This window comes from Aethalodelphis obliquidens, unplaced genomic scaffold (genome assembly GCF_003676395.1).
Source record: "Aethalodelphis obliquidens isolate GAN/ISIS:26980383/991018 unplaced genomic scaffold, ASM367639v1 scaffold8, whole genome shotgun sequence".
Classification (NCBI taxonomy): Eukaryota; Metazoa; Chordata; class Mammalia; order Artiodactyla; family Delphinidae; genus Aethalodelphis; species Aethalodelphis obliquidens.
The window spans coordinates 60,936,068-60,955,172 of record NW_020837952.1 but is presented as its reverse complement, the minus strand read 5'-3'; the positions used below and the strand labels follow the sequence as shown (position 1 = coordinate 60,955,172).

The following is a 19,105-nucleotide window of genomic DNA, read 5'->3' as shown; positions in this document are numbered from 1 at the left end:
GGTATCTGTTAAAGACACAAAACACACTAAGTGAGCACCTACTGTATGCCCAGCACTGTGGCGAGACGGGGAGCAAGAGACTGGGCGCGGTTCCCACGCACGTCCGTCAGCTGGGCTCACGATGAAGGTGTCAGAGGCTTAGAAGTGCGTGTCGCTGCAGCAAGAACACAGCCAGCATCAGCGAGTGTTCCCCACGAGCCAGGCACCACCCCGAGCACTCCACGCTCGTTTAGGTTCATCCTCCTACACACTCCTGGACGCTGCTGGTGTGACAAGCCCCACGTTAGTGATGACAGAATCTGCCCGCAGTTGCGCAGCCGCAGAAGGGGCCTGGGGCCCAGGCCCTCACTCAGTTTATGCTCTCAACCACCATGCTATACACAGCGGCGGTGAAAACCAGATCCAGGCTGTAAAACACGCAAGCTCTCGCCCAACTGAAGTAAAAGCAGCATAACGCAATTTCATATATAGATGAAGAAGGTACATTGTGTTGTTTAAACAAAAAGAAACGTTTAACTTAATGTTCCTAATTTAAGGCTGCAATTTAAGCAGGAATAAACAACTATCAAAACCTTCAGAAAGTCATTTCCATTGACATAATTGTCTTTGGTTGTGATGAGGAAAGTCTGACGGATGAGTTAACACTAACCACTACATTTACAGAAAAAGCTTTCCTTTAAGATTCACATACACTGTAGATGGTAAATCAAGTTTATATTGTAAAATACTATCCAGATAACATGTGACCTGAAAAATCCAAATAAATATATTAAAATGTGCAGGGAAGAAGAAAACAGATATTCTATCATATAAATACAAGGGAAAAAATCTGAACTTTAAAAAGGGTTTTTAATTGATTTTCCATATTCAGGCCCCTGGAGCTGAAATTATCAGAACCTTGGACAGCACTGAGAGGGCCTTTTTCCTCCGAAGGACTGGTTTCGTGGTGGACTTTAAATGTTAAGGTACCTCCTTCCCTTCTCTGCATTTAAAACTTCTGTCTTAAGTTTACTGCCTCTCATACAAAAATTGATTCCTTTATGTGTAGAACTTATTGATGGCGAAATATATACATATATTTGCGTCTTCCTCTTGCAAACAAAAACTGGCATTTTTGTCCCGTCACCTTTGTTTACTTATCCATCTTATCATTATTCATATAATTAAAGGACAGTGAAAAATCACTTAAGTAACATTTAAATCCCAGGTGTTGCTGTTAAAAGCAGATCAGTGCCTTCAGACGTTAACGGACACAAGATACCCGTATGTAAAATCTAAATTTTTTGATTTAAGCTTTACTAATTGGTGGCCCAAATGACCCCAATCATTCCTCTACCTCCCATTTTGCAAAATGGACATCTTTCAGCAGTTTCCAAAGCATGGTGGTTAGCTTCAGAAGTTACTGAACAAAAATGCATCTGGCATTAACTTCCAAAAAAGCCATACCCATGAGATGTATTCATATATATGGACACGTGGACAAATCCTAATGGTTTATTACTAAAACTGTGAAAATAAATATTTTTGAAATATTAACACCCACTATTAAGGTATTAAAGAAATCATTCTGCGAATACTTGAACTCGATGTCAAGCAGAAAAGCCTTTCTCTGCTACCTTTTAGAATAAAGCAGGCTAAAAAATTGAACTGCTTTGTCAGTTTGCTCTTGAAAGCAATAATACGGTCACAAAACTTGCTGTGACCATTCTGTCTCTTTACAAATTTTGTAAGGCTGGCCTGCCTTTTTTTTTCCCCTTCTAAATGACTGATTGAGGTGGTGCTTTAATCCTCTGTAGCATGTAAAACAAGGTTCTCAGAAGCTCTAAGTCCGCTGGCAGAGGACAGGGAAGCTGTTGTGCTCAGGAATTAATCTGTCCAAAGGCATCAAAAGCTGCCACAATGCAGCCATCGGCATGTTTTCACTATGCAAGCCCTACATTTCCTATTTAGAAAACACATAACCATCACCCCATTCTGTATTCTCACAGGCTCCCTTTTATTTATTTGTGTTTGTTATTATATGGCTTATACCGACATGTTTGTATGATGCCACTGGTGTGCATACATCCATTGAGAGGAAAAAAAGAAGTGTCTATTGCAAACTTGTTAAAAGGAAAAAGGGACCCCCACTGCTTTTTCCCTTTGGCCAGACTTCTATTTAGAGAATAAGGTTTTAACTCTTTGTGTCCCAGAAGAGAATGACTTCTTCGTGCAATTTGAATTTTGCAAAGGATTCTTTACTGACGGAATGTCACAAATGAGAGAAAAAAAAATGTTATTCATAGATTATCACAGTCCTAGAAGCTGGTATTTCTTCAGTTATATAGAGGGCATCAGATCACACATGGGAAACCTTTTATTTTGTTCTTAACATGCTTAAAGCTGTTTTTTACAAAGCAATTTAAGTATGGCTACAGAAACTTAGGAGCACTTTACTTTGGAACAGTTGGTATTTCTGTAGAACTTCTGGTTGGGTCTTTGTTGTTTTCATTTTGGAAGGTTCAACAGAAATTGTGCAAAACCTCACAAGATATTTTAGTTTAGTAACATGGCTGCTCAAGAAGATAACATGTTTTAAGCGTCTGCAACAGGACCTCCCATGAGAGTTTTTGTGGATTATATTAATGATCTGGGTGGTTACAAAGATTTTAGTGCTCACTTAATCCAGTTCTACCTCTGAGTGTGTGTCTATACAGAGAGAGGTACAGACAGACAGACAGACACAGGTCAATTAACCTCCCACCTCTTCAAAGCTACTCTCGCAATTCCAGTGAAGCCCTGGCCCAAACCGAGTGGTGCGCCTTTCCAAGACTGGGGCTTTTTAAACTGAGGAAGCCACGGACGAGCGTTTAACACTGTGGCCCGGCACACAGAGACGACCATGAACTATGCCTTCCCACTTACAGCCTTAACAGTGGGTAAGATGCAGGCATGGCTGGTAAACGTCACGGGTCTGGAGAAGCCCAAGTCTAGGGTGATCTGGGAAGGGAAGAGTTAACGGCCCCCACATTCCCTCACCCGCTCACTGCCGCCACATTCCAAAGGGACAGGGCTCGGTGACAACACAGCCCAGGACCTGAAGTGAAGAGGGACAGCCCTCTATTCTTCAGCATCTCTCGAATTAATTAACTGGAAATGAGTCTTGTCAATGTTTTGGAAAGGCAGAAGGGGTGAAAAGAGATTGCTAGAATTAATCACAGTGAGAAACTACTTCAGCTGCCTGCCACAGCCCAGAAAACCCCACGGGAAGAGACAATGAAGGGAAGGAGGCCGACCTGCCGAGGAGCAAGCGGACCCGAGCAAACTTCCAAGCCTTTGCCAAGGAAGGGACATGCGCTCAACAAGAGGAATTTATTATCTGCGGCCACAGTAAGTACAATATATCACTTAAACGCACATTGTATCCACAGGGACAAAAGCAAACCAGACAATTACATTTTTAAAGCAAAGAAACCACAGAATACTCATGTACTTTCACTTTTAAGCTTATACGCATTTAACTCTATTGTCTAAAAGATTCACGGGTTCTTGAATTTGTACTTAATAAATCTTCAAACACTCGCAAATTCACATACTGCGGAAGATGAAAAATCCATGAAACAGATTCCAAAAATTCAGAGTTTTGGATGGAGAGTTCATTCACTAAGAAGAAAAAAGAAACAAAACTGCAGATGTAACAGAGCTATTTACAAGAACAAATGAAAAAACATACAGAGAATTTTGGTCAACGATAGAAGTAATGGAAAGAAACCTGAAACAACTCATTCAATATCATACAAGGAGTTTTGTGTTCTTTTCATTGCTGAACATTAGCTATCTTTTAAAGAAAGTCTAATTACTGCCAAAAACTTTTAGACCACGTGAAAATTTCGATACCATTTTCTATTTTTCCCCTAGAACGAGTTTGAAATTTCAACTCTCTTAAGAAAATGGCAGCATAAAGCCTGAATGAAAAATTACTTGCAATTAAACTTAGGGCTTTCTTTGCCATCTTAGAAGGCAAAATTACTCCCATCCATGTTCTTATGAAGGAACTGTGTCACACCCAAGGTGACGGGGAAGCAGGGACCACTTTCTACAAACTGAAAGGGCATTACCGCTCCTTCTGGCATACTTACCAGCTGAGGTGTGTCACTAGTGGACTTCAGAATCAGCTTGTCGCCCCTCTTCTCAACTTCGAAGCCCACTTTTTTAAGCAGGGACGCGTCTGCCAGGCCCTGCTCCTCCATCTTGGCAATCAAGTCTTGGTTTTGGCTATTGTCCTCCGTGAGGTTTCGGATGGCGAGCACCACCCACTGGGTTAGAACTGGAACCAGAGTGAAGGAATCTGCCAATGTGCTTTCCTGTTTTAGAACTTCCCACGAGCATTACTGGAAAAGGAGGAGAGGAGCAAGCAACCCTAAAGGCCCAGAATCAACACATTTTTCTTGAGGATGTGCTATGAATACGCATGCAAAGCGAGAAATAATTACAAAGCTACGACACGCACATACAAATGTATGTCCAGTGTGTGTGTGTGTGTGTGTGTGTGAGGTGTCCAGCAACCGGCCCACAGACACTGAACTGAATGAATGAACGAGGAAGCAAAGGCTTAGAGCAGTCACACCTGAGGTATGTGAACACAAGCCTGTGTGTAGGACTGCACATGCGCGCGCGCACACACGTACGTTGGATGATTATGTTACTGAGTCAGCAGGCCAGGAATAAGAGCGCTACAGGATGAGGCATGAAGATGCCAGGCTGGAATCAGACAAGACAACCGTCTTGTTTAAAGTAAGCCCAGTTACAGATAAGAATTGTTTGCTGGGAGTCACCATGGAATTTCCCTCATTCCATATTTTAAAGATGAAGGAAGACTTTGAAGGATTTACTGCTCAGTCTGAATCCTTGTGCCCTTGAGAAAGCATCTCATCCTTGTGCCTTACTGTGCCCTGGCCCTAATTTTAAATGTTGTGCGCAGCGTCTTTCACAGCAGACAGAAGACACCTTACGAAGATACAGAATCCCTGCACTGTTTTCTGAAGTCTTTGACTTAGTTACCAAGAGCTGCGTGAACCTCACAAAGGCATTAAGTTGCGGCTAGATGTCCTTCTCTAAAGGCTGTATAAAAACTGCTGTAGTCTTGGATCCAGGGACACAGAGAGATACCAAGAACAGTGGGCCTGGCACCCTCTGTTGGCTCGGAAGAAACAAAGTGCCAAGCGTGGAACAGACACTTTTTCCAATGAAAAGAGGCCCCCCTGCCCAAGATCAGATGGAAGGTAGCAGGAAAAAAGCCCTTTCTCCTTATTACCAGACGTTTCCCATGCAGGCATTTCTGATGCCGGAACTGGGGCTCTGTGCCCCCAAAAGGTATGAGAGGCGGGTCCTTCAGCTGTTGAGTCGGCACTCCTGATCCGGTCGCGCGTCCCAGCACGGCGGTGAGGCTGGGGCAGAGACGCTTCTGGCTCCTCGTCTGGACACAGGAAGCCACAGAGAAAGGCCGCCATATGCACAAAGAAAGTGTATCAAACTGTTTCCCTAGTGCAATAACCTCAGAGGAAACTAAAAAGTGAGCCTGAGACTAAAGTTAGGCAAATGAAACACAGGAAATGCACCAGCTTCGCGTTCAGGAAGCATTTTGTGGTTGCTCCCTGTCAGTCCCTCCAACACAGCCCACACTGGCCCGCAGTCCGATCACACTGGGGCCTCACATAGGAACCAGCTGCCGGCCGGCCCGCCTCCCCAGCTCCTCCAGGACGGGCCACGGGGCTGCATGAGGAAGAGGACCAGCAAACGCTGTGGAGGAAATGACCCACTGGTCTTAAGAGGCTTATCATCAAAACCACTCGGGGGTATGAATGGCTAACGTGTTCCAAAGGGCAAAGAATGGGAATTGCCGGCGCCCAGCTGATGTGATTCTATAGTCAGCCGCCCCCTTTGGTGGGGAAAGTGTTCTCATCTCGCCATTGCCTGTCATCCTCTCATGATAAAGCCCAAGTCCTTTAGAAGACGGTACTCCTTTCCTGGAGATGAATCCACACAAGTACTCACAACACGTAAAACCTAAATCAGGGCTTCCCTGGTGGCGCAGTGGTTGAGAGTCCGCCTGCCGATGCAGGGAACACGGGTTCATGCCCCGGTCCGGGAAGATCCCACGTGCCGCGGAGCGGCTAGGCCTGTGAGCCATGGCCGCTGAGCCTGCACGTCCGGAGCCTGTGCTCCGCAACGGGAGAGGCCACGGCAGTGAGAGGCCGGCGTACCGCAAAAAAAAAAAAAAAAACAAACACCTAAATCTGCGTTTCTCCTCCTTTGCCACATCACCAAACCCCCACTTTGTGACAGGATAGAGAATAAAAATAATGATCCCGGGCGACAGAAACTTCCAACACATCAGTAAATTTCTCAACAATGAATCATTTGCTACAACTGATTTCTCATGCAGGACATCATCATTACTCAAATCCATTTCCTCACTTGTTGTAGGAAAAGGGGGGGGGGCAGTGATCATGAGAACCGACTGGCGAAGCGAACATCTGAGGGTAAATTTAGGCAAGCCTAGAGAATTCTAGTTCATAGGTATAACTCTCTAACGCTAAATGACAGATGCAAAAAGCTGCTTCCTGAAGCTTCCTAACCAGGAAGCTTAAATATAATTGAAAGAAAAGGGAAATTCCCTGAAATGCATCGCAAGCACCTCAAAACTGGAGGGTTGATTGGCTCTGTAATCGAGGAATGTGATGCCAGCCTTGTCACTGCCAGTTGCCAATGCCGAGTGTCTCTGGGGGAAGGAACCACCATGCAGAGCTCGAACTGTCAAATGGTTTCAGTTACAGGGCAAATAAGACCCCTGCAGAGGGTCCCCGCATCTCTCTGTGCCAGGTGCCCTTCACACCCCAGGCTCTGTCAACATCACCTCGCCAGGCCCCACCTGTCTGTCCACACATGAGGCCCTGCCCCGGGACACGCCTCCCCTCACCTGCCCCTTCCCCACAGGGCGCACAGCCGAGCTCACGCTCCTGGAAGCCCACCCTCTCTGTCCCAGCCCCCCCTCGTCACCAGCATAAGCTAGGCGCGCCTGCTCTGTATTTCCAAAACACCTCCCCCCACCCCCCGCCCTTTTTTTTTTTAACTAGTTCTCATCCCATTGCACTTACTTATCTGCTTAGGTGTCTATGAGCTTCTCAAGGCCAGGAGCCACACAGAATCCATCTCTAGATCCCCAGCACACAGCTCGGTGCTGACACAGAGTGGATTCTCAATGTGTTTGTTGACGTCATGTGAGCTATGATTATCTGTTTATATCTGTCCGCCTGAACACCCTGTGAACTCCTCATAAGCAAGTCTGATGTCTTATTTACCCTTCTGTCCTCTGTTCCAAGAACGGTGCTGGGAAATGTTTGCCTGATGTCCAAGTGAGCAAACGCTATCTCCCACTCACCGTGTGCGTGTGTGTGTGCGCGTTTGTGTACGCGCGCAGGAAGGCATCGAGGCACTGTAGTGACCCACACAGGCTGTGCTTTTCCTTCTGCAGCAGTCCTTGGCGTGGTTTCCTGACTCAGGGCTTTGCAGGGTTGAGACTAGATGAAAGTAAATGCAACCTGGGCAAGGAAGCTGGACCGTGTAAATAAGAGGTCCATGACAACAAAACATGGGAGAATTCCCATGTGGACAGATGCAAGGGTGGATTTCAATCATGTTCATCTGCGGGGGTAACTAGCACATTTTGTGGAAGTCCCATAACGGTGTTCTAAGAAGTGTTTAGTATCTCATTTCTGTAGAAAAACTTACATGATCCCCGTTTTATATGCAGGAAAAAGGAGCACGGAAGAGGATGAGATTGATGACGATTTTCCTGATGGACAGACCCGCTGGGCTGCACGGCTTCAGGAACGGACGTGACCGTCACGTCTCCCACGGATCGGGCTCCTGGTACAGCCACCATATCAACAACCCAGCGGAAGTAGCACTGGAGTCCAAGGCAGCAAAGGCAATCTAGTCTTCTTCCGAAACCGGTATTCAAAGGGCAAAAGACGTTAAGTGGAGGGCATGGGAGGGGTGGGGGGGAGGAAGGCCACACAGCCACAGTGGGGTCAATGCCCTTCCAGAACCTTGAATATCAGAGATAACACACGAACAACAGTGCAACCCCCAACACTTTCACTTAAATGTATACAGTTCATATTCTTTGTAAGTGAAACTGATCTTATTTCCTCTTTAAGGAGGATTTCACGACGTGCCGCTTCACGCTCTTCTTGGGCAGATACTAAAGGTGTGCGCTACATCTCTACCCTAAACAAGCACAGCATTTTGGGGTTTGTACTGTCCGCCTATAAATTAAATACCACACAAAGGTCCTCTAATCTGTCCCTATTTCCAGTGGGAACATTTTGGCACTAATGTCTAGGGTCTCCGACTTAATAATAATTAAAAAACCAAATTTTAATAGTCGTTGCTTTCATAACATTTGCGTCGAAAAGAGAAGCACGGAAAGCCGCACCCCCCGTCCCCGCCGTGAGCAGTGTCTGATGCCCAAGCCCGGCTTATGAATATGCACGCACGACTCCCCTCGTTAGCGCAGGAAAGGCCGAGCCTCCAGGGTCACAGGGAGATGAAAGCGTGCCCCGGTTAATATTCACATCACCCTCTTGTTCCCTCTCTACGGAGACAGAAAGCAAGCAAGAGTGGGGGAGAAAATTAAACATCTTCTAGAGCCTCTAATCCTTAACACTCGAAGTGCTTTATTGTCTGCTTGGCTTTAGAAAGACAGCTTCTAACGTTGCCATGGCGACTCCAAACAGAAGGCGTGAGCCTGTTTGTTACAAAACTGCCTTCAAAGAACCCTGCGATCAGCACTAGGGTGAGGACTCGACAGTCCAGCCAGCTCTTCATCAGAACACGTGGTGTCTGAAGGAGCCACAGAGACGAGCGTGGGACTGAGCACCTGGAAACCACAGGGCCTGGTGAGTCCAAGCGACAAGTGGTCCCTGCCCCACCCCCCGCCGAGCACTCGTGTGGCGGCAGTGGTGCATCGGGATTCGGGAGGACGCGGGCTCCACGCTGAGCCCTGCAGCCTTGCACCAGGTAGGTGAGGAGACAGGACAGGGCAGAAGGATGTAGGCTGGGGGACTAACCGAGACAGAAAAAGAGTCCACAACCAGCAGATGTATGTGCCCAATTCACTTTTAAAGTCAAGTTAGGTGAGTTAAAACATTAAACCTGGAACTGTCTGATGAGAAAGACGCCACCTAACTTACAGTTATTGAAATCAGTGCTGCCTGAAGTCCTGCAGGTGCCCGGGACGCAGGCCCGGCTATGACAGGGACTCTGCTCTGGTCACTACTGTGTCTAGAAGGCTGCTGAGAACAGGGGGTGGTAAATTATGGCCCGTGTTTTTGCATGGCTGCAAGTTAAAAGTAGTTTTCATATTTTTAAATGGTTGGGGAAAAAAGTCAAAAGAAGAATACCAATTTGTGACACACAAAAATTATTTGCAGTTCAAACTTCAGTATCCATAATAAAGTCTTACTGGCACACAGCCATGCTCATTCATTTATGAACTGTTTACGGCTGCTTTCACGCTGCAGCGGCTGAGCTGGTGAGTTGTGATGGAGATAGTATGGCTAGCAAAGCCAAAACTGCTGACTAAATGCAGCCCTTCACAGAAAAGGTTTGCAAAACTCTGGCCTAGAACATGGAAGGAACCAATAAATATTTGCTGAATGAAAAAATAAGCTTTTAAAGGAACTGGTACTGAAAAACTTAAACTATTTAAATTAAAACAATTTAAATGATAGAAGATTTTACTGACTTTTCAGGATATATATGTGTGTACAGACAAAACTATACGCGTAATATCTGTAAATGGTGTTTTATATATTAATATACCTGTAGATGTGTAATATATATATCTATATTTAATATAAAATGTATAATATACATATAACAAATGTGTCTACTATACATAATATCTACGTTTAATTTTGCTTCCAGGATATTTTTAAAAATTATTTTTAGACGACAAACCCGTTTATGGCAAGGAGTTTATGGCAAACTTTCCAAAGCATACTACTTAGCAGGCCACAGAACAGACGTCAGAAACCTTTGATGAAGTTGGTCTGAGAACAGGACGCCCCATACCAGGCAAGACCGTGTCATTAGGCTTCCACGAAACCTGTCCTCTTCTGCCACATCATGACAAGACCTCCCTCAAGGTGAGGATGCTTAATAAACAGCTTCCACAACTAGTACCTTCTCAGACTACGGTAAAACTGCGTAATTTTTCAGACTGCAAAGCAGTAGTTGGGTTTTAAATGTTCTGAAAATGCTTTACGTTGCTGAGAACCAAACACTTCAAAACATGGCAATTTCTGTCAGCCGAAGGAAAGAAAGGACGCGGAATGTGACACCGACAGGATGACTTCTCCTGCTGAGATAACCAGCTCTGCTTCCCTCCCAGCCACGCGAGTTGGAGAGACTGTGTACCTCGGGGGCCACACTCCCGGTGGGCCCAGGTCTCCGACCCCGACCCCGTCTGCAGGCGTCCTGACCCACCTCTGCCCTGCTCTTCAAGTATTCACTTTCTGAGGAGAGAAGAAAAAAAAAAAAGGCATTTCCCAAACGGTTGCCCAGGGAACCCCAGGCTCCAATGAGGCTCTGGCTGCTGCAGGAGGAACCTGTCCAAACACGCCACAGGGGGCACCTGAGTGGGGCGAGGCGGGGGCAGAGGAGGGAGGGCAACTTACTTATGACACGGGGCACAGACAAGAGAGGGTCCTCGCGGAGGAAATAAACCTGAAAAACGCCGTTAGTGTTCCTGTATGAAGTGCCAACCACTTCTGCAGAGGCGACTCTACCTCCAAACTAAGAGAAACTTCACTGCGCAGTAAAGCGCATCCCAGCTCTGCCTTCATCTGCAACGATTCTCTCAACTTCCACGTAAGTCACTCAGTTAAACTACGCACTCTTCTCACTCAGAAAACTAAAGTGGAAGTCTTCATCGTGCAGACTGTGCACCCGGCCTCCTCTCACGGTGCTGGAAACCAGTGTGTGTTCAGTAACCAGCACAAACCACCCTTTGGGCTCCCTCTTCCTTCTCCAAATTGTTGGTCTATCTGATGTCTAATTTCCCTCTGCATTTTTGCAATTTAATACGAGGGCACATCTGTGGTTCAAGTGTTTCAGTGCCGTGCCGATGCGGACTGTTCTAGGTTTTGTAGTGTATCCTAACAGCATTCATAAATCAATGTATGTGTACGCTCTCATTTGCCAATTAACGGCTAATCGTTAATACCGAACACGGTAGAATAAACCCCAACTAACAGCAGAGGGTGGGGGAACCAATAACTGGCAGATCTGTAAACTGCAGGTCACAGTCCGAAGAACATAAAGCAACACTGGTGTTAATATGTCCTACAAGGAGGAGAGGCTTTCAGTCTTTATCGAGGGAAAAAGTCATCTCAGGAACACCACTGCTTGGAAAGCCGAGGCTGCCTTTCGGTCTCTTAAATCTCTAGGGAACTAGAACATCAAAGAGGTGGTACAAAGGCCCAATAAAACACTGCTGAATCTGACAGAAATATCCTAACGTATATACAAGGGTCAACCAGAGAAATGTTGTCTCTGTGCATAACCTGTTTCTTAAAGATTCTGGAACAAAGGCTCCATTCACTGTCCTCAGTATGCACGACTTGCTTTCCGTCAACCCAACGTCTAAAGGGAGAGATGAGCTGGTCCCAGCTTGAAGGCCCCTCTCGGGAGCCTGAGCCGTCCTTCCATCTCGCCAGGCCCGTCAGCGTCATCACGTGGGCGAAGAACCGCGGAACCACGGTCCTCAGCCTGGCCCCTGGCCGGGATGAGCCCTCTGTCCTTCACGAATCCCAGATGGCTAAAGCGCAGGCACCCAAGGCTGGCTGCTGCCACCCCGCCCAGCGAGCCTGTCAGTGTGGCGGTGAAGTAACGGGAAGATGATACCCGCTCGGGTCCGCAGTCACCACGCGCTCCCCACTCCAAAGCGCCTGTGGCCGAGCGAGGGCTGGGCTTGCAGGTACCTCACATCCACAGGGTTTTGTGGTAAAGGATCCTACGGCACCGAAACTAATTTTGTCCATTGCGCATTCTGGAGTCATCTCACTCACCACCTCAAAGCCGGGCGTGGTAAGGGGCAGTCCGTCTGGCGTCTGCCACACAACAGGTCTCAGATCAGAACCAACCACGGCCACTTCTAACTTAAAGCACAGGGCCTGGGGCCACCAAGCGGCTCCACGTGTATCTGGGGCAGGGCTCTAACGTCACTTCTGAGACTCCGCAGGAGCCACTGCGTGTACCGTGCTCAGCAGAGCCTGGCACATGCCGGGCATGTAGCAGAGGCCCACGATACGGAGCAGGGCCTGTCCCATGGGGGGTCGCCCTCCCCCTCTCCTGGGTCCCCGCATGCTATACTGTCACCGTGTCATCCTGAGCCCTTCTATGGAACGTGTGCTCACCTGTGTGCAGGGACTCCGGGCTGGGCCACTGCAGCTCCTGGTGCACACAGGGGGAGGGAAGTTTTAAACACCTCTGGATGAATGCTCCCTGGTGCCTGGCCTCCGTCTTCTAACAAGGGCAGGCACCCCAGTTCTCCCGTCAGATCTGAGCTGTACGTGAGGCATCAGTGACACATGCACACAGACCCCACCCCGCGCTGCACAGCCTCAGCCTCTGGGCTGCAGGGGAGACCTCCTGAGGGAGAGGCTTTCTGGACAGAGTAAACTTCTCAAGGAAAGAGTCTCAACTCGCATCCAGGGGCACTGCCGGCAGCAAGCCGCACTTGGCGATGGCGCAGAAGGTGTGATGTAACCTGAGGTCCCTGGGCTCCGACGACTGAGAAGCTTATGAAGAGAAGCTGCACTTGGCGATGGCGCAGAAGGGTGTGACGTTACCTGAGGTCCCTGGGCTCTGACGACTGAGAAGCTTATGAAGAGAAGCCAGTGAGAGCCCAGAAGAGACAGCCCACTCAAGGCCCTGGCAGCCAGGTAGGAGGGTATTTCTATAGTGCTCTGTGCTCTTTGGAATAAAGGAATCGCTGGCTTGAATGAATTTCTACCTTCCTACGTAAGCAAAGCTTTGCCAGAGGAATTAGCTTAAGTGTCTCTCATGTAAGCCAAGACTGCCAGTTTATCTGCACAAAATAATAACAGTAATAATAATAAAAGTAATGGCAGCAGCGGGTGTTATCACCTGCAGAGTGTACAACATGTGTCAGGGGCTGTTACAAGCACTCACAGAAAGTATTCAACCTTCACAAACACACCACCTGCGGGAGGTGTTAAAAACCCATTCTACTGATGAGAAAACTCATCAGACACAGGAGGCTGAGGCCCTGTCCGAGGTCACACACCTGCAGTGGGCGCGCCTAGCTTGGATGCAGGCTCCAGCACCCACCCCACTGCTCCTAAGCCCTCCTCAGGGGCCACAGCCGACGGGAGGACACTTGGGGGAGGCCCAGTGCGGGCCTTCCTCCAGCCAGTCTGACCGCGAGCTTCTGAGCTCTGCCCACACAACAGCAAAGGAGCAGCAGGTTTTATAACACTTGAAACAGAGCCCCTTTCTCTTCAAAGAAATCTCGAAAGATAAGCTCTCAGATACCAGTCAGAGTGACTACCTCTGCAAAACGCCTTTGGAAGTAACAATAAACAGCTCAAAGTGAAATTAAAATTTCGAGGAGAGAACGTTAAGTAACCCCACCCAAATTACGGAAGATGACTGCTGGTCTAGTACTAAAGACATCTGACAGCAGTAAAGCACAGCCAAGGGTCAGAAACAGTTCTAAGACACCAGGGCGTAAATGAAGAACACAAACAGTGTGGCGCTTCTGGAGGACTGTGGACTCGACAAGACCCAGCAGGGACCAAAGCGTCAGCATACTGCATGTGCCTAAGCATCTGTTAGCACTGTCCTTGGTCCAAATGTCACTAGTCTCTGGGGGTGATGAACTCTATGGGTCACCCAGGCCATGCTGGTGGCCTCTCCACCCCTCCTAGCAGCTCCCAGAGTCCCCAGTCAAGAGGGGGTGGGGGCTTCCCTGGTGGCGCAGTGGTTGGGAGTCCGCCTGCCGATGCAGGGGACGTGGGTTCGTGCCCCGGTCCGGGAGGATCCCACATGCCGCGGAGCGGCTGGGCCCGTGAGCCATGGCCGCTGAGCCTGCGCGTCCGGAGCTTGTGCTCCGCAACGGGAGAGGCCGCAGCAGTGAGAGGCCCGGGTACCGCAAAAAAAAAGAAAACATAAATATAGGAATAAAAAAAACTTGAACATCTTCATGACACAGGAAATCCAAATGGTCAATAAACCAAATGATCAACAAAAAATCAAAATGTACTTATCACTAATTAGAGTATTTAAAATAACATCACAAGGACATATTATACTCATCAGAATGGCGAAAATTTTTAAGTGACAGCATCAAGTGTCGATAAGGTAAAGGAAAGGGAGCTCATATACTGCTGATGGGAGTAAAAACTGGTACGATCAATTCCAAAAAGAGTTTGGCATCACCTAGAATAAAGCTGAAGATATGCAAGACACAGATTCCATTCCTTAAGAAACCCTCATGCTCACGTGCCAGGACACATGCATGTACGAAAAAGTTCACAGCAGCATTAACTGCGATAGCCCCAAAGTGGAAATGAGCCACATGTCCGCCAACTGAATGAATGAATGAACGTTGTATCTTCTTGCAATGGAATACTATACGGTAAACTACATGCAACGGTTGGCTTGAATCTCACAATCATGCTTTTGAGTGACAAATGACAAAACAATGCAAGCCATGATTCCATTTATATGAATTTCAAAGACGGCCAACCCAAAGCACACTGTGTAGGCCGCATGCACAGGAGCTAACCAGAGGAGGGCAGGGATGCCTGATAAGGAGCTCGGATGGGGAGGGGCTCAGGGAAGTCTGGCAGTGTTTTTCGCCTTGACCTGGGTGTTGGTTACACGTCTGCTTTACAATTATTTGCAAACAACACACATAGGCTCTTCCCACTTTTCGGTACTCACAGTGTATTTCAAGATAAGTACAATTAAAAAAAATTAGGATGACTGAACTTGAAGTTTGGGTTGATTTGCCAAATGGCAATTCACATGTTCCCTCAACTAGACAGCCCTAAGAAATACTGCCCCGTAACGCCCCAAAGCGCCTCTGAATTCTGCGGCTTCCAGTGTCTCAGTGATTCACGAGTGTTGCCCAGGATGTGCAGCCCACTCGCAGCCCGGGTGCCTGATGGATTGTGCATCAGAAACTTTCGTTGTCATTTTCTTCTTGAAAACCCATTAGGATTCCCTGGTGCTTCCTAATTACACCCAGAGGAAACATGTGAACAAGAGCTGTGCTAGTTTCTGCAGGTGCTTTAGGACAGAAAGACAGCAGAGTAGCTTTGATTCTGACATATTTTGGTTTCTCTCAAAAACTGGGAAAATGTTTTGACTTCTGAGAGGATTTTCCTATCCTTAACCAGAAAGTGCAGATCTCTCTCTGCATTTGACACTGTCTTCATTCTGTGAGCTTCCATGAGAATGTTAAAATTAGGCCCTTAACTAAAAGAATGCAGACACGACTCTCTTGTAAGCGCTGGCTCATCACAGTCACGTGAAGACTCGCCAGCACAGGGCTGGGCCTGTGCTGGAAACTGCGATCCACCTCTTAGCTTTGCTCTTGCCGGGCTTCTGTCCAGCAGCGAGGCTTCTGCACAGCACGGGGCCTGCTTTCCGCTGCACTCAGTTAACCCTGAAGAAGAGGTCTGCCCGTTGCCCACACGGCCTTTCCTGGCAGCTCAGAGGCCAGCTGCCGGCGTGGGGAGGGGGCCGGCCAGGGCTCACAGGCCGCACGGCCATGCCCCACTCTGGCGGCCCCAGGGGCAAAGGCACCTTGTCTCTACCTCAGAGGAGACGTCCAGACCTGAGGACGGTAGAATGGAAAAGGCGAGTATGTCTGAAAGTTAGCTTTACTTTTATAGGTTCTGAGTTTGTGGGGGTAATGTGGATCCCCAGAGCCATGAGGACACGAAAGGCCAGAGCACCCGGAGGCCTCCCTGCCCGTCACCCCCATGAGGCCGTCAGCTCCAGGCAGAAAGCAGGCCCCGCCTTCCCTTCGAGCTGCTCAGATCCACGAACAAACGTGGGAAAGCTGCCACCAGGGCTGGCACTGGGACAGCCCGGCCGCGCTCCCCCGTCGCAGCCCACGAGCAGGGCTGCCAGCCTCCTGCCCCGGCGGCTCCAGGGCCCGGCCCTCGGCACCCTTGTCTGTATCCAATGAGGGCCAACCTCATCCCTTCACGGGCTCACTCGTCCAGTAAGGGCTTTTTTTTTAATCTTCCGGTTCTAGACGAATAAGTGGTACAGAGAATCCAACACTTCCTGCTAAGAATGATGATCACAAAACGGACAGCCAGCCAGTTACTATTTAACGGTGGCGTGAAATGGCTGTGGCACACCGATGTTTGGACCAGGCCCTTCTCTGTCACTGCTACATTTGACTAAGGTCATTTCAGGCAAAAATACTGACATTAGTCAGGGTACCTAGAACATGTTTCTCTGCGCCAAACTCCAGCAACCCGACCTCTCAAGTGTCTTGCAAAATATGGATTCTGTGTGGCAGTGCTATGTAAGTACAGTGATTTAAAAACACATGCAAAGTCACTGCTCATTTTAATAAAGAACGCAAACGTAAAAAGAAAAACTGGGAATTAATTAACTTTGTCAGAAAATATACACATCTAAATAACAACGGCAACACTCCTAAAGCACAAACCATGCGCCGGAAGTGCTCTGGGCACGCTGTGTGCAGGCAGTCATCCTTCTGTTCTGAATTCAGTGGCTCTTCTGAAGGCAGATCTTCACCCTCGGGGACCACCCTGAGTATGACAGCCGGAGGAGTCTACCTCAACTGCAACAGGCCCAGTGAGACAGCCTGGTAATGCCATTTGGGGAAAGAGGTGAGGTATGATTACCAAGCACTGAAACTTTGGATGTCCTTGTGCTGGTAAACTGTGTCCTGAATGTACTTTCAAAAGGCGTCCGGCACATTCTTTGCAGAGACAGGCTCCCTGGAATCTGAGTTCAGCGCCACGAGAGGCAGTGTCTGAGGGAAACTGTCATGCAGGTGAATTTTAGGCTATTTAGGATATTTCAGACTTACTACTTTATGGTCTAATCTATACATCAGATATACAACTTCTGAAATACAGAGTCAAGACTTATAAAAGTTCTTTTAAACTATACTTTATACTATAGAGAGACTGGGGAGGTGTGCAGAATGATTATGATGCAAACAGTGTTAAAGAAAAGAATTTTGAAAAACAAGTACTTGGTACACCCAGACAATGGAATATTCTTCAGCACTAAAGAAAGAGATGAGCTAGCAAGCCATGACAAGACATGGAGGAGGCTTACGTGCACTTTACCAAGTGAAAGAAGCCAATCTGAAGGCTACGTGCTGTATGATTCCAACTCTGTGACAGTCTGGAAAAGGCAGAAGTATGGAGACAGGAGAAGATCAGTGGTTGCCGGGGTCAGGGGAGGGGCAATGCAGAGGTGGAGCGCAGAGGAGTTTTAGGACAGTGAAAATACTCTGTGTGATACTACAATGATGGATACGTGTCATTACGTATTTGTCCAAACCCACAGAATGTACAACATCAAAAGTGGACCCTTAAACTATGGACTCTGGGTAATAATGATGTGCCAACATAGGTTCAACTTCTGTTAAAAAAACAGAAGTGCCCCTCTGCTGGGGGTTACTGATGAGGGAGGCTCTGCACGTGTGAGGGCTGTGGGAAAATGGGAAGTCCCCGTACTGTCCTCCCAACTTTGTTGTAAGCCTAAAACTGCTCTTAAAAAATAAAGTCGTCAAAAGTTTTTAAAAGAAAACCAGAAGTAATATAACAATAAACAGATGTTTCATATAGTTTCTTTTAGTTTCAAAATTCAAAATACTTAGGCTAGCAAACTCACAACTGCCATGGAAGACTATTAACGCGAAATCATTTAAGCGAGTTATTTCTAACGTGGTTTCCCAGCGACGTTCTTTCCCTAAAGTTTCGCTCATCAGACAGCATTTGTCAAATCAATCAGCCACAGGAGCGGATCCTTAAGAACAAAAATTAATGGCAACAAATGTTCGCGAAAGCTTTGTTTCTGGTTTGAAATTAATTTTATATGGCGGCACTTAAAACACTGATAGTAACGGCTGAGAAGTAAAATTAAGAAAACACGGTGTCACCTCAAAGCCAGGTGGCTGAAGTGGCAGCCAGGGAGTCGAAGGGAGCAGCTTCCGAGGACCCTGTCTCACTACTTCTGGTGTGAGGGCGCCTTGCCCCGTCCCCACCCAGGCTGAGTGGGAGCAACGGTGACACAGTTCACGCCAGGCACCTCACCTTGGAAAAGGACAGACTCCCATTTTCTACCTTACGTGACAATAAACCTCAAGCAACTGTGCTTTTCATGCAAGTAAACAAGATAGAGCAGGACCGGACGCGTTCTGACGTCCGAGAGGCAGGGGGACAGCTGAGCGAGGCAGGCATGGCAAGACCGACCCAGAGCCCAGGCGAGCGCGCAGGCCTGAGGTCAGCGGGCAGGCGTGCACACCACGCACTCTGGCCTCTCCGTGTGCACAGGAGACGCGCGCGGCTCGGCAGCCTTCACATGCGAACGTTTCAGTGTGCTGACAACAGTTTTCATTTCTAGCCGCTATGATCTTAGGGATGTAAGAAAACGAGCAGCACACAACTAAGAGCTGAGTAGACACCATCTGAAGGAGTACAGCCTGAAGTACTTTAGTCTCATTTTAAAAGAGTTGGGACTATTTGCCAAAACACCTGAACAAGGAAACAGAGTCCACTTTTGTGAGAGCCTCATGCAAGATATGACATCCCACTCCTCCAACTTTCGGCTTCGAGCCCTGGGGAACCAGTTGCTAGGATACCGTAGAAGCTACGTAAAACGGGTCTTCTTCCCTCTTTCATTCTGAACACGTTTGTTTATTTATTTATATAGTCAAATCCATCAGGTTTGTGCTCTTTGACTCTTTTTTTTTTTTTTTTTTTTTTTGGTGGTACGCGGGCCTCTCCCGCTGCAGAGCACAGGCTCC

At 47.7% G+C, this 19,105-nt stretch overlaps 1 protein-coding gene across 1 annotated transcript in view; it reads right to left on the bottom strand.

The window, feature by feature from the left end:
* Nucleotides 1-2,338: 2,338 nt before the first annotated feature.
* ATXN10 (ataxin 10) overlaps nt 2,339-19,105 on the bottom strand; it is a 154,543-nt gene continuing 137,776 nt past the window's right edge. Inside the window, exons 11-12 of the mRNA XM_027107963.1 lie at nt 4,119-4,306; nt 2,339-3,642 (exon numbers count right to left, since the gene is read on the bottom strand). Of these exons, the coding sequence (XP_026963764.1) occupies nt 3,640-3,642; nt 4,119-4,306 (191 nt within the window). The 3' untranslated portion in view covers nt 2,339-3,639. The remainder of the gene's footprint in view (nt 3,643-4,118; nt 4,307-19,105) is intronic.